This window comes from Miniopterus schreibersii (assembly GCF_964146895.1).
Source record: "Miniopterus schreibersii genome assembly, chromosome: X".
In the NCBI taxonomy this organism is placed as follows: Eukaryota; Metazoa; Chordata; class Mammalia; order Chiroptera; family Miniopteridae; genus Miniopterus; species Miniopterus schreibersii.
Window position 1 is genome coordinate 97661082 of NC_138104.1, and position 16227 is coordinate 97677308.

The 16227-nt window shown below is 36.7% G+C and overlaps 1 protein-coding gene across 1 annotated transcript in view; it reads left to right on the plus strand.

The window, feature by feature from the left end:
* SCML2 (Scm polycomb group protein like 2) overlaps nucleotides 1-16227 on the plus strand; it is a 102245-nt gene that overhangs the window by 12051 nt on the left and 73967 nt on the right. Inside the window, exons 2-6 of the mRNA XM_081125876.1 lie at nucleotides 3994-4039; nucleotides 6488-6553; nucleotides 11378-11448; nucleotides 12525-12759; nucleotides 14833-14921. Of these exons, the coding sequence (XP_080982002.1) occupies nucleotides 4018-4039; nucleotides 6488-6553; nucleotides 11378-11448; nucleotides 12525-12759; nucleotides 14833-14921 (483 nt within the window). The 5' untranslated portion in view covers nucleotides 3994-4017. The remainder of the gene's footprint in view (nucleotides 1-3993; nucleotides 4040-6487; nucleotides 6554-11377; nucleotides 11449-12524; nucleotides 12760-14832; nucleotides 14922-16227) is intronic.

Here is a 16227-nt window from a genome sequence, read left to right on the forward strand (position 1 = left end):
CTCAGGGAGTTTTAATTAGGGCATATGGGGTATGATAGAAAACAGTCTTTGAGCTTCCACTTATACATGATACTATGCTCTACCTATACTATCTTACTTTAATTCTCATGACTACACTATGAAGTGTAGACGGAATTAGTTTTAATTTACATATGGGAAAACCAAGACTCAGAGAGATGGAGTAACTTGTAATGGCTTTAATCACTTGAAATAATATTTACATGTAATTGATATAATAGCCACCAGCAATCATCACAGTATAAATTTTTTCTTTAAGAATATGTATAATTTGTTAAGTGTGACAGACCAGCATTGCATATATAGAGCTTCTTAATAATATAACAAAATTTAGGGATTATTAAACTATCAGGGCACTCCCTTCCCCCATGAAAATAACTTTCTCTGATTATTTAATAGATACCATTGTAAAGAATTCAGATAATACATAAAAATAAAGGAAGAAAATAATGGTCACTAAAATCTCACCACCTGCGATGCAAAAAAAGGAGGATCACCAAAATATTTTTGCATTACTTTATGAAAACTTACAATTTTATACATATAGGATTATATTACACAGGAAATGTTTATAAAATACCATCTCTCTCACTTCTCCCTCACCCCCCTGTCAGTACACACCATCATCTTTACCATCCCAGGTAAGCCTTATTCACAAGCTAGTATGTGTCCTATGTTTCTCTCCATGCTTAAATAACCTTTTACTCGTATAATCCTATACAGACCTATATATGCACTTACATTGAATTCTAGTCACAATTAGTTACTATCAGTGAACATTCGAGTGCTTTTTAAGTGCAAGGCTTTGTGCTAGCTGTGGGACAGCTACAAGGGAGAGTAATGTATGGCCTGTATTCTCAGTTACTTTACAATCTGTGAGGAGAGGTGAGCAGGTAAACAACTTGTATTATACAAGACTTGCTTTGATATCTGCTGTTGGGTAGAAATGTTGGGTGGAAACACAGCCTGGGAAGCCCTGCAGGGGAGCTCCCAGACGGCAGAGGCCTTGCCTTTTTGATTTTTGTGGGCATAAACCCTTGACACATGGGATTATGCCCAGTGTCTGTAAGTAAGTAAATGTCTATAAATAAAGTCAAGTGTTCAAGTGAAACACAAAAGATTATTCTGTTGACTGGTTTAAGTGGATTAGCTCTTGTCGTTTGAGAGCCCAATAGAGGAGTTTGTATTTTCGTTAATGTTTAGGCATTTTGTAATAAGGAGGAGGCTGTAATATTTTGCTGTACAGTTTTGTCTGTATAGTGCATGGCAGTTTGAAATTTAACATAGTGTAAGTAGTGATACTTTCTAGCACAGAAATCCTTATTTGCTCACAAGTAAGCTTAAACATTCACTTTGATCTTAGATCTAATGCCTAGATTGAATGAGAATTTACATATTTGCATATGCCAAATATAAAACGTGTATAGCAAGAATATTGGAGAGAGGAGAGAAAACAAATTTCCAACGAAATGTATGAGAGTGTTTAGGGCAAGTGATGTTGATTTTATCGTAACCCTGAAAGAATTCTTTTTTTTTTTTTTTTTTAATTTTATTATTGTTTAAAATATTACAGATGTCTCTTTTTCTCCCCAATGACCTGTTCTACCCCGTTCCTTCCCTCTCCCCAGTCCCTCTCCCAACCATTGTCCATGTCCTTGGGTTGTGTATATATGCATATAAATTCTTTGGTTACTCTCTCCCCCTCCACCCACCCACCCTCCTCCATCCCGCTGACATTCATCAGTCTCATCTGTGCTTCCATGTCATTGAATCTATTCTGTTCATCAGTTTATAAAGTTCTTTAGATTCCACGAATAAGCGAGATCATGTGATATTTGTCTTTCGCTGACTGGCTTATTTCACTTAGCATAATATTCTCCAGGTCCATCCGTACTGTCCCAAAGGGTACGAGATTCTTCTTCTTTACAGCTGCGTAGTATTCCATGGTGTAAATGTCCCACAGCTTTTTTATCCGCTCATCTACGGATGGGCACTTGGGCTGTTTCCAGATCTTAGCTATTGTAAACTGTGCTGCTATGAACATCGGGGTACATATATCCTTTCTGATGAATGTTTCAGGATTCTTAGGATACATTCCTAGGAGTGGAATCACTGGGTCAAACGGCAGCTCCATTTTTAATTTTTTGAGGAACCTCCATACTGTTTTCCATAGTGGTTGCAGCAGTCTGCATTCCCACCAGCAGTGTACTAGGGTTCCCCTTTCTCTATACCCTCGCCAGCACATGTTGTTTGTTGATTTGTTGATGGAGCCATTCTGACGGGTGTGAAGTGATACCTCATTGTGGTTTTAATTTGCATCTCTCTGATGATTAGCGACGTTGAGCATTTTCTCATGTGTCTCCTGGCCATCCGTATGTCCTCTTTGGGGAAGTGTCTATTTAAGTCCTTTGCCTGTTTCTTAATTGGGTTGTTTGTCTTTCTCTTGCTGAGTGCTATGAGTTCTTTGTACACTTTGGAAATTAGCCCCTTATCAGATTCATCCTTGGCAAATATGTTTTCCCACTGAAAGAATTCTTAAATTACCACAGTGGACGCAAGCTCACTTTTGATGGTGTCTTCAAACAACTCACTGGTTTGCTTTTAACTCTAAGAAAGTTCTGTTTTTATAGAAATAGTTGTTTTATATTCCCACCAGCAATGCATGAGAGGTCTAGTTCCACATCCTCATCAACATTTAGTATTGTCAGTCTCTTTAGTTTTAGCCATTTATGCAGTGGTGTCTCACTGTGGTTTTATTTTGTGCTTCCCTGAATACTAATGATGTTGAGCATATTTTCCCTTGCCCATTGTCCATTTGTGTATCTTTAGCAAAGTGATTGTTGAAATCTTTTGCCAATTATGTTTTTATTGGGTTGTTTGCCTTTTAAAAATTGAGTTGTAAGAGTTCTTTATATATTCTGTATACAGATTTTGTTGTTGTTATGAGATATGTGTTTTTATCCTTTTCTTTTCTTTTATTTTCTTATCGGTGTCATTTGAAGAGCAGTTGTTAGTTTTGATGAAATCCAGTTTATCAATTTTTCTTTTAAGCGTTGTACTTTTTTGTGTAATATCTAAGAAATCATTGCCTAATTCAGTGACAAGGTCTCTATGTTCTCCTCTAGAAACTGTATAATTGTAGGCTTTACATTTAGATTTATGATCTATTTAAAGGTAATTTTTTGTTCTTCATAGGCTTGTTTTAAATAACAAATTATTCTCCATTATGCACATTAGCTTCTGACTACAGGCACACAGAGTAATTGGAAGTAGCTGTCCTTATGCCATATTAAGTATTTCAGTGTACATACCTCTTATAGCACATTCTGTTTTGTTCACATGCTTATTTCTGACTAGATGGAGCTGTTGGGAGGGCAAGGACAGTGTTTTATTTATCTTTGTTGTAGAGTAACTACATGTTATATCGAGGACATGCAGGAAAAGTTTAGATTAATGAATGAATTAGTGGCTTCAAGATACACAGGCCTTCTAACAAGTCATTGTCTTGTTAGACTTGACTCTTGCAGTTCTTACAAGTTTCACCAACACAATAATGTTTCTTTCACATCTCAGTAAAATGTGCATAAATGGGCTTTTGGGGTAGGCCTCAGTTTGAATCCCAGCCTTACCAACCTATCATCTGCTTTTTTTATTATTCATTTAACCATAAAATTCATTCTTTTAAAATGCACAATTCAGTGTTTTTTAGTGTATTCACAAGTTTGTGCATCCATCGCCACTATCTAATTCCAGAACATTTCCATTACCTCAAAAAAGAAATCCCTTACTCATACCCATAGCCATTAGCAGTCACTCCCCTGTCCCTCTTCCCCCAGCCCTTAGCAACTACTAAGATGTATCATTTTTATTCAAAGGAAAGAGATTAAAATAATCTAACTCTATAACCAATTTCTAAGAATATCACCCTTTAAAAATGTGCTGAAAGGAGGCATTAATTGATTTTTCTCTTTGTAGGAAAGAATACCAGAAAGGGATACCATGGGGCGAACAGCAAGGGGAGGTAAAATTTACTTATCTAAAAATGAAAATATTTTTTGTTATTCATTTGGAATGAGTATCTTTTGGTAGACTGAACTTTTGTAAAAGCCTTTTTAAAAATAAAAGTTATGGGCGATGTTAGGTGCTTAGAATTGGAATTTTAGAACTGAAGAGCTATTAAAGGTAATCTTGTCTTCCCCTCCTAGTTTTATAAATGAGAATATCGACACTCAGGGAGGTTAAGTGAACAGGTCATACAACAATTTGTAACAATGTCAAATTCAGAATCCAAATCTTCTAACTCTAATATGAGTGATTAAAAACACTTCATCCTGCCTTGCTCTAATGAGAAGGCTGCTCATTGTCTTATGCATATGCCACACTCCTTTGCACTCTGTTTTGAGTTGTATTTTCTTTCACATAATACATACTTCACATTTTTGCCATCCTAAATCCTGTTTTTCCTTCAAGACCCAATTCAAGTCCTGTACCTCATGACTTTTTCTCTGGCTGAATACTTAATGCTATCCTCTGCTGTTCACAATTTATCAAGTGTATTAGTTTAGTGTAGTCTCTGTAACTAGATTTTTAGCTTCTCTAGAGCAGGAACCATGCCTTTAGTTTTACTTTCTTTCCTATTAGAAAATATTATGGAGAGCTATTTAGTAAATATAAATATGTACTTTTTTACTAGCCAAATTATTTAAATAGAAAGCATCCCATATATCCCCCTCAAGTGTTCATATATCTTGAAGAGTTACTCAGTTATAACCAGAAAGTAGATCTGTTACCCTAAATGATACACCTGGCATCACTCATAGGTCCTTCTTTAAGAAGCTTGTCATTTGACAGTTCAACCATCAATAAGGGTAAAACAGCCTGGCCGGCGTGGCTCAGCAATTGAGCATCAACCTATGATCCAGGAGATCGAAGTTTGATTCCCGGTCAGGGCACATGCCCGGGTTGCAGGCTTGATCCCCAGTGGGGGCGTGCAGGAGTCAGCTGATCATTTACTCATCATTGATGTTTCTACCTCTCTCTCTCCCTCTCCTTTCCTCTCTCTGAAATCAATAAAGACATTTAAAAAAGGGTAAAACAGCAATAGATGGAAACATATCAAGTATGGTTAAATCCATGAGTTCATAATGATATTAAAAAAGAAAACTTATTGGTCATTTGTGGGGAATGCTAGGGATCCAACTCATTATTTTGAAAACTAAAAGTAAAGAAAATAAAGCATTGATTGTGACTTCTCTATATGATCTGTACCTTAGGGTAACTGGTCAAAGAAAGGAGGTTTCTCTCTATAGAATTTTTCTGGTTAATAAAGACAGGATGATAAAATTAGAATACCTCTATTTTGCAACCACTAATGAACTAATGCATATACACAATAGCCATCCACAACTGGTCAGATCACATAAGAGAGAAAGAACTAGATATAAATTAGGAACCTCCTGTGAGAAGTACACACATCACGTATGAAGCCATCTTCTGTCTCCCCCCCCAAGCCAAATCTGAATCTCATTAAGCTCTTGATCAAAATATTAATACCAATTTAGAGAAAATATAAGGACCAGAAGAATTCAGTACCATGAGGAAGTAGTCGGCAAAATCCAGGTTGGAAAACTCTAAACTGGTATCATCAGCAAAAAAATTGCTAGGGGAAGGGGAACAAAGAAAAAAAGGAGCATATGGATCAAAAGACTTAAGAGACATATCAACCATTGTTATGTATGGACTTTATTCGTGTTCTGATTCAAATCGACACACAAAATAATTAAGACAATTGGGGAAGTATGAACACTGACTGCTTATTTGATGATATTAAGGAATTATGCTTAATTTTTCAGCATAATAGCAGTATAATGATTAATTCTTTAAAATTATCTTTAATAGATGTATACTGTAATATATGTAGACAAAATAATATAATATCTTAGATTTGGTGAAATCACAAGTGCCAACACTGTTTGAGCTCCTCAGTTTGGCACAGAACTCTGCCTAGTCCATTGAATTACATTATATTCTAGCTTCCTTGTTATGTTTTAAACTCTCAAAAACATCCACTTTATTTCTAGGACGTGTTAATTTAAATATTGTAAGGATCAGCTCAGCTTGTTTTGGTTTATTTATTCGTTCATTTAACAAATCCTTAAGGGTGTTATTGCATGCCAGGTCCTGTTCTAGGCACTGAGAATACAGCAGTGAGCAAAATGGACAAAAAATAGATAAATAATTCCCTGCCTTTTTGGAGTTTACATTTGAGTGAGATATAAAATGAACAAAATAACGGAGCAAATTAGGTACATAGTATGTTAGAAAGTGAAATCCTGTGCAAAAACCAAGAATATTATAAAATTGAAACTGGCTCCTATCAGAAAACAGTTTTAGTTTATAGTTTTTCTAAGTGCCTTTTCAGACTGTTGCTGTGGTCTTCTGGAATTGCTTACTGTTTTGTTTTCTTTAGATTCAATGAATGTGAAGAAGGAGAATCAAGAGAAAACTTCTCAATCGGGCACAGCTGTGCAAGGTGGTAGGTTTTAAAGTAGTTTGATGCAACAAATTTTTTTCCTCAGTGTTGATATGAACTCTTACTGCTTTTGATGTAGTCTCTGTACAGCAAACTCTTGTAAATATAAAATCTAAGCAATAAGAAAGGTCAAAAAATAGTTTTTTATTTTGAAAATTTTACTTTGGTTTTACTTAGAGATAAATTGGTATGGGATTAAGTAAAAATATAACCATGTATTTCAATGTAAATTTTGCCAAATTAAAGATATCTAGTTATTAATTACAATGTATTACCAATTTAAAATAACTTGATTACTAATAAAAACCCTTTTAACATTAGAGTCAATGTGAAAGTCCGTTTTTGATGGTCAAAAGACAGTTGATAAAAGTGGATAAAAACTTAGGGATTGATAGGTCTGACAGACCTGTTTTAGAATCTTGGCCTCATTCTTTTTTTTTTTTTTTTTAATCCTCACCTGAGGATATGTTTTTATTGATTTTAGAGAGAGGAAGGGAGAGAGAGAAACATTGATTAGTTGTCTCCTGTATGTGACCTGACCGGGGATCGAATCTGCAGGCTAGGTGTATACCCTGACCAGGAACTGAACCCACAACCTTTTGTTGTATGAGATGACACTCCAACCAACTGAACCACCAGGCCAGGGCTGACCTCATTCTTTTTTTTTTTTTTTTAAATATGTTTATTGATTCTATGATTCTAGAGAGAAAGGATGGGAGAGGGAGAGGGAGAGAAACATCTCTGAGAGAGAGAAATATTGATCAGCTGTTTCCCATATGCCCTCCACTGGGTATTGAGCCCGCAACCTGGGCAAGTGCCCAGACTGGGAACCGAACCGGTGATCTCTTGGTGAGTGTGTCGACACTCAAGCATTGAGCAACACTGGCCGGGCTGGCCTCATTCTTTACTGGCTTTGTGACCTTGGGCAAATTACTCAACGTTCTTTTTTTTTCTCTGAAGCACAGGGATAATACTACTCACCTCATTGGATTATTGGAATTTAAGTTTAAAAAAATGAATATGCAGTACCTAGTATAATTCCTAGGTATTGTATATGTTCAGTAAATGTTAATTTTGTTTATTAACACTGAATTAATTTCTTATTGTAAACAGCATGTGTATAGCACTGCATCAGAGGCACTGGAGGTACATCTGACTCATTGTGCGTGCTCTTAAGGAAAATGAGAAAATAAGTCATATGCCCACAAAAGTCTGAATAAAAAAATAGCAAACTTATTGTGTTTACCAGATTACCAGGCAAAGCTCTTGCCCTTTCCTTTGTCTTTCTGTTGTACCTACCTTGCCAGCCCCACTCTTGTAGTAGTTCATATATGCCTTTCTGTTCCTACAGGAAGATTGCCTATAGAGGTAATCCCACCGGAATCATTCGCTTTCAATGCTGGGCCCTTAATGCTTCCTTATTTTTCCTATTGGCCTTACTTGTCCTTCAGTTCTTCCCTTCAACCTCTAAAATCCTCCAAGGAAATGGAGGCCATTAGGTTAGAATGTTCTTCCTCATCTCTACAAATTCCTCTCCAACCATTTAAAAAATATAACAGTTTTGTTTAGATGTAATTTACATACCATACAATTCACCCATTTAAAGTATACAATTCAGTGGTTTTCAGTATATTTACAGAGTTGTGCAACCATCATCACAGACAATTTTAGAACATTTTTATCACCCTAAAAAGAAATCCTGTATCTAGTTAGCAATTACTTTCCATTTTCTCCCAATGCCTCTCCCCTCCCCAGCTCTAGGCAACCACTTATCTACTTTTTGTCTCTGTAGATTTGCCTATTCTGAGAATTTCATTAAAGTAAATTTAAAAAATATATTCTTGAAGGTTGAAACTAGTAACTTTTTAAAATTCTCAAACTTTTGATTTAAACAATGAGATTACTTAAATTGACAGACATCTGCAGATATTTCTTAGGGCTCTGATCTTAACATCTTGTTTTAGAAATCAGTGAGTGACTACTAGAAGGTAAGCTGTAAGAGAGCCAGGATTTTTGTCTGTTTTATTAACTGCTGTATCTCTAGTACCTAGGACAGTGCCTGGCGCGTACTATGGGAATCCAGTGATGAATGAGACAGACATGATTCCTGCCTTCTTTGAGTTTAGGAAGCAAGATAGACATTAAATAAGTGCCCAACTTCATTTGTGATAAGTGCTGTGAAGTAACGGGTGCTGTGATCATTCAGCGGAGAAGCTTCTAACTCCAGATGTTTTGCCCATCTTTACTAGACTCTGAACCCCAGCCTCACACTAGAAAACAATGTGATTCTGATTTACTCTGAAGAAGAGCAGGGGGCTCATATAGATTGTGTTCAGTTTGCCAAAAGGTTTTTGGACAAATAATGGACTAGAATAGAGTACAAGTCAAACAAGAAGGAACCATGGGCATGTGCCATTAACAATCAGAGCACAAAGTTAGGTTTCTCTTGAACAAACCTATCAGTTCCCAGGCTTCTTTTCTGAGAGAATCCCCTCCACCTCGTCCCAGTTTGTCAGTGAGGATAAGATGTAGAGGCAGACTGGGACCTCAGACTTGACTAAGACTTTCTGACTATTTTGGCTCTTGGTCAGGAATTCCAGCTGTGGTATTGCAGATGTGTAAAATCTAAATTAGTAAAACCTGTTGCTATGTATGTTTCCCCTAAGTTAATGGGAGAGTCTGAGTACAGGGGCAGCCAAGATGAACAGTTTTGCAGACTAAAATTTTGCCTTATGAATAAAAAAATTAAGACTCCAATGATTAAATCCTACATATGGTCATTAGCTAGTGATACAATAGAAAATGATCATATTATGATCATATTATACAGTGCACTAGTATAAAGGATTTGCTAGCTCAAATTAAAGCCCATTCAGACACAGATGGTGATAGAGTATTAAAAAATTGTGTTAGAGATATGGATTAAGTATTTTCAAATGTCATGGAAAAATTTTACAAATATAACTGGTTTATGGAAGAGTTCTTTGAGGTATAATTGTGAAATGGTTTTAGTTTCCCAGTCATTATTTTCAGCTTACACTCTTTTCTTCCTGGGATATCAGCTCCTTAACGTCATCCTAGCCACCCCCCTCCCCCCAAATTCATGTTTCATTTTGTTCTTTTTTAAAAAAATACTCTCCAAGACCATATGTTGGTAGAGCTTCAGTTGGAATCTTGTGTCTCCTGATTGTCGGGCTAGTGCTTAGGAGGTCACTGAAATATCCTGGTCAGTTTAATTTTGGAGCCATGGATCTCAGTTTTCACTTTTTGAAAAAGCCATCCAGTATTCATAAATTTAGGCACAACTATGACATTTAGTTTTATAATTATAACGTACTATTTATTGAGTCACTTACGTGTATGCTACTTCACTTAATTCTCAAAATACCTTGTACCATACTTATTACATTCCCCATTTTATAGAAGAAGGAACTGAGGTTGAGAAAGTGAGATGACTTTGTCAGGGTCACATAGCTAGAAAGAGTCAGAGCCTGACTGGAAGGAGGCAGGTTTGACTCCAGAGCCCATATTCTCAACATTCTGCTGTATACCTTTAAGCAGTGTGGTAGCACTCACTTTACATCATCTGAAGTGGCCTTAAACACAGTATTTTTTTTAATGGAACAATCTCTTAAATTTATTGTTAAGTTAAAAAAGCAGGGTGTACAGTGTTAGGTATGACATATAATATTTGTACATACACATATAAATGTACACACATTTATCGATGGTATGCTGAAGCTGGTTCACACCAGCTTGGGAGAGCCATTTGTGCATATCTCTTTCCAGTTTTGTAGTTAGTGACTTCACCTTGGCACCTTGCAGTCAGCTATGGTGGTAGTATTTACATCGCAGAAGTTTGCAAACACTACCAGTCAGGCTTTTTGTTTGTATTTTCTGGAAAGCTGGCTGTTAAACATTTATGAGCACTTGGTTTCTGTGTGTGTGTTTCAGTGCGTTATATCCTTTAAAGGATCTATAAGAGGTTAGTAATGTAAATTCCCCCAGAAAGGGGAAATGTCAAAACCAATATTTTTATAGTAACAAAATTAAATTGAGAGTATAGAAAAATCTCATGGTTGATGAGAATTAAACTTTGTATGAATTAATAGTACCTTTAATACAGCTATCAAATATTTCTCTCAGTGTCTTTGGCATCTGACGGGCACAGTGAATTGAAGTGTTTAAGCCAGGCAAAGTACTGCTTTCTGAGCTTTTCCTGAAGACTAAGTAGAGAAAGCACAGCAGGAGTGTATAGAACATGTAGACCATTAAAACAATCCATATCAGTGACTGTACCAATGACTGGTTTACTGCTTTTTTCTGTCACCATATTCTTGATACCTGGATGGAGGTTGACTAGTCAGTTGAGAAACAATTGTAGTTCTCAGATTTTTTCTTTCCATAAAATTCTGTTAGACCATACACCTAAACATCTTTAGTTCCCCATGAAAAACAAAGAAGCACCATCACATTAATGGGATGAGATGTTTAAAATACGTCTTGAGTACATTTATATTAGAGACAGATGAGTAAAATTTGCTATTACTCTATAGTTGTTTCTTGAATCCACATTTTTAGAATCACTGCTATAGTCCTCATTACATTGAGAAGATCTGGCTTGTAATTTGTACCAGAGCCATTATTATCAGGAAGTTGTTTTATTTTTTATTTCTATGCTGGTAATCAAATATAGATCAGGAAGTTTGAATCTGCTCTTAGGAAGTATTTTTTTTTAACGAGATATGGAACTTAAACCCATTTTATTCTTGAAAATTAGTATACATATTGTATATATTAAAAATTATTTTATATATTTATTTCCAGATGATTTCCATTGGGACAGTTACTTGAAAGAGACTGGATCTTTAAGTGCTCCTGCAGATTGTTTCAGACAGGTATGCCAAAATTCTATAGATGTTGAATATATATATATTTAAATATATTTTTATTGATTTTCAGAGAGAGGAAGGGAGAGGGGGAGAGAGAGATAGAAACATCAATGATGAGCGAGTCATTGATGAGCCGCCTCCTGCACGGCCCCCAGTGGGGACTGAGCCCACAACCTGGGCATGTGCCCTGACTGGGAATCGAAACACGATCTTCTGGATCATAGGTTGATGCTCAACCACTGAGCCACATAGGCCAGGCAGATATTGAATACATTAATGTAAGCTATTAACTTGTTGAAGGGTGATTGTTAGGTTCAGGTGGTGAGGAGATGGTGGAATTATGGCAGTGCCATTTAAGAGCCAGATGGTCTCTTTGCACTTCATTCATTAAGAATTTCCTTAGTGTCAGGTATACGAAAGCCCTTACAACTGCCCATCTGGAGGGAAAGACAGATGTAAATAAATAATTATGAGAGAAGTGTGATAACTCTATATTGGGAAGGCTAACAAAAGAGGTGCTATCTGAGATGGTTGGAATGAGGAGAAGAATATTCCAGGTAGAGAGAACATCCAAAACGAAGGCACATGGGTATAAAAGAACCCAAGTGTGAGGGATGGCATGGGGTGGCTGGAGCACAAAGTGGGTAGAGGCGATAGTGTAGGAATGAGGTTAAAGGTGTGGGGGTTTTTATACTGTACTGAGCACTTGGACTTTTATCTTAAGCAGTGGTGAGCTACCAGTTGGCTTATTTCAAGGGGAGTGGCCTTAACAGATTCCTATTTTAGAAGCCACTCGGTGCATTTTAGAGGCCGTATTTGGGTTGCCTGGAAGTCTGCAAATGAGTAAAACCTGCAGTTGTGTTTTTATGCTGCATGTCAAGTCAAGGGGAGGGTTTGAACATCTTTTTCTTGACTCTTATAGTTCTTAACTTTGTTCACCATCTGCTGTGACTGTTACTTAAATGCTCTTCAAGTATTCTGGTAACATAACTGACCATTTGTTTTTCTTATAATTGATGCATTTTAACAAAATTGTATTTGTGTGTGTGTGTGTGTGTGTGTGTGTGTGTGTGCGCGCGCAGTCCAAGATTCCACCAACTAATGAATTCAAAGTTGGTATGAAATTGGAAGCCCATGACCCTCGCAATACGACTTCAACATGTATTGCCACAATTATCGGAGTTACTGGTGCCAGGTTACGTTTACGCCTTGATGGTAGTGATGATAAAAATGATTTTTGGAGACTTGTCGATTCTTCAGACATACAGCCCGTTGGGACATGTGAACAGCAAGGGGACTTACTTCAGCCTCCACTAGGTAAGGATAAACAGTTTTTAAAATAACATATTCTTATTAATGTAATATTCAGTAGAAATAGTTATAATGGCCTTTTAAAAATCTCTTCTAGACATTCTTGCAATTAGATGGTCAGGTGATTAATGTGAAGAATGTATGAGAGAGGAACTCATCAGTATCATATGTTAGAGAGTTTCACTAAGTATATATTTGCTTTATGTGTGCTAAAGGTTTCCCACTCCAGGGAAAGACTCATGCTGTCTTCAAACTTGAAATATCAAAAGCTGCTCTACTAGATTTAGAAGCTCATGCAGATTCAGAAGCCCTTTTGGGGGAGTAGTCTGTAGCATTTGATACAAGTCACTTCCTCCCTCAATATTGTCCACTGAGCCATTCAGCATTTTCAGTATAGAGGTGAGCATAGGGGATTCCACATCCAGGTTCCAGATACAAACTTGGAAATTCCATTTCATCTATAGTGGGAAGAAATCCCAGTGAGACAGGTAGGAGTCAGTAAATTTAGGTCTTTGAAAAGGAGGAAATGGATGGAACTTACTGGAAAAGGTTTTTAAGTACAAAGTTCTCCATTTTGACCAACTTTTTAATAGGTAAAAAGTGTGTGACTCTAATTTTGGGCAAAATTTTTCTTTTACTACTTAGGCGTACCATGATATTCTATAGAAAATAAGTGATTTTGCATATTCTGTATTCTGAGTGAATGGTGGGTTACAGAATTAAGAAAAATGTTAAACTGAGAAAAATCGTGGTATATGATGCAATAGGATAAGATAGGGGTTAAGAGAAAGGCATAAGGACCAGAGACTGATTTTCAGTCAATATTCTGAACACAGTGTGGAAAATCTATGCTGTGGGTAACTTTAGTAGATATCACTAATAATATTGACTTATTATAAGGGAGTAACAAATCCCCCCCATTTTTCCTAGCAACAATTATTTCCCTAATCATATTAGGGGGTTTTGATACAGGATTATAATAGGATGACTTTCTGTCTGAACTTTTTTGCATGTTTTATCCTACTGATGGACCTGTTGCCAGTGATTCATGTGCCTCCCTATCTTAATGCATGTATCCATCAAGGATGCATGACAAGTTCTCTCCAATTCTGGCATCAAGGCAGGCAAGTGTTGCCTGAAACAGAAGTTTTACTGCCCCCAGGAAGCAGTAAAACTAGCAGACCTCTGTTCCCAGATGCTGTCACCATTAATTGTAAGATCTCTAGAAAAGATACCTATTGAGTCTATTTTGATAGCATCTGATACATATTCCAAGAGAAGATCATGTTTAGTGTGTGTAAAGATTGCTAAAGTGAGAGGTGGATTTTTCTCTAAAATATTGTATGAAAAATTTCAAACATACAAGGTGAAAGAATTTTACAGTGAATACCTATCTACCTACTACCTAGGTTCTGCTATTATCATTTTATTATATTTGCTTTATCACTTATCTACCCATCTGCCTTTCTATCAATTTATCAATTCATTTTATTTTTAAATATATTTCAGAGTAAGTAATTGACATCAGTACATTTCCCTTGAATACTTTAGCATGCATATCATTAATTAAAGTTGTGTTTATTTACATTTTTAGGTGAAATTTACATCAAATGAAATGCACCATTGTTAGTGTACGTTTGTTGAGTTGGACAGAAAACTGTCTTTTTCTGAAAGGAAATCAGGCAGGGGAAAAAGAGGGTCTGGAAGTCTTTTGCAGCCTTCGCCCAGCTTGTGAGGCTGTTGGTGGGAAATGGAAGCTCTCTTGGGTTCTGGCTTGGAACACCCGAGTGTTGTGGTCCACTCCCAACGTATACATGTATGTTGGTGAACTCTAGTTAGTGGCTTCTATAAGCCACTACCTAGTGGCTTCTACCTCCACTGTAGCATTGTTGCCAAATAATACAGTGGGTACAGTAGAACTGATTGGAGAGTGCAGCTACTCCTCTTGCCCATTTCCTGACTTCCTCAATAAGAAAGACATTCTCTGGAGAATAGTAAATGAAAGCTATTTTTAATACCAACTTGCTGTAATATCATAGGGAGGCTTTTTCATGATATCTGATTTAATTTTTAAAATAGGGTACCAGATGAGTACATCATCTTGGCCGATGTTCCTTTTGCGAACACTGGATGGATCCGAAATGGCACCTGCTACATTCTTCAAGGAGGTAGGAAAGAATTTATAAAGGGCTTCCATTAGCTGGGCTGTGGTTTCATTCATTCATTCATTCATTTATTCATTTATTTATTTATTTTAAAGTATATCTTTATTGATTTCAGAGAGAGGACGAGAGAGGCAGAGAGAGAGATAGAAACATCGATGATGAGAGAGTCATTGATTGGCTGCCTCCTGCATGCCCCCGACTGCGGATCGAGCCCACAACCCGGGCATGTGCCCTGACCGGGGATTGAACCGCAATCTCCTGGATCCTAGGGTGATGCTTAACTGCTGAGCCACGCTGGCCGGGCTGTGGTTTTATTTTTTTAATGGGGTACTTAAATAGTTTGTCTTCTCTAACATGAAAAAGCAAAAATGCTTTTTAAATTACTGGGTTGGCAAGTGTATTAGTCTGCTAGGGCTGCCAAACTACCACAGACCCAATGGCTTAAGCAAAAGAAATTTAATTTTTCACAGTTCTGGAGGCCAGAAGTGCAAAATTAAAGTGCCATCAGGGTTGATTTCTGGTGAGTCCTCTCAGCTTATAAATGGCTGCCTTTCCACTGTGTTTTCACATGGCCTCTTCTCTGTACATGCACAGAGAGAGAGGAATCTCTGGTATCTTTTCCTCCTCTTATAAGGACGACAGTTCTGTTGGATTAAGGCCCACCCTTATGACCTCTTGTAACCTTTATTACCTTTATAAAAAGGCCCTATCCCTAAATAGTCATATTTTGGGTTAGGGCTTCAATTTATGAATTTTGTTGAGGACACAATAAGCCCATAACAGTATCTTAAACCTCATAAATTTATTTTCTCAAAGCTCCAGAGGCTAAAAGTTTGAGGTCAAGGTGTCATCAGTCTTGCTTTTTTTGAGGCCTCTCTTCTTGGCTTGTAGTTGATGGGAGCACACAATTCAGCCCCAAACAGCAAGTCAATTATAATAATCCACTAGTCAAAATGAATTAGTACCCTTTTTCTTGACTTTAGATATGAAAGGGGTGCTCTACTGGAAGCAGATGTTTGTTGCTAATTTTTATTTACCTTCAGAAGTGAAGCTTCCCCTCACTTAGCTATGTTAGTCATCCCTTTGATATTGGAGAAAATGATGATGGACCAAAAAAACCACTTGAAGGTTACTTGGAGAGATTTGTTTTCAGAAGTAAAAGAATGTTAAAAACAGTCATCAGAATGAATTTTTTATAAGGAAATACTTGTTAAATAACAAAGGGAAAATTCCAAAAATAGTTTGTACTCAAGAAATTGTCGAAAGAGTACACTATGTTAATAAACAATGAATAAAAGCCAAGTTTTAG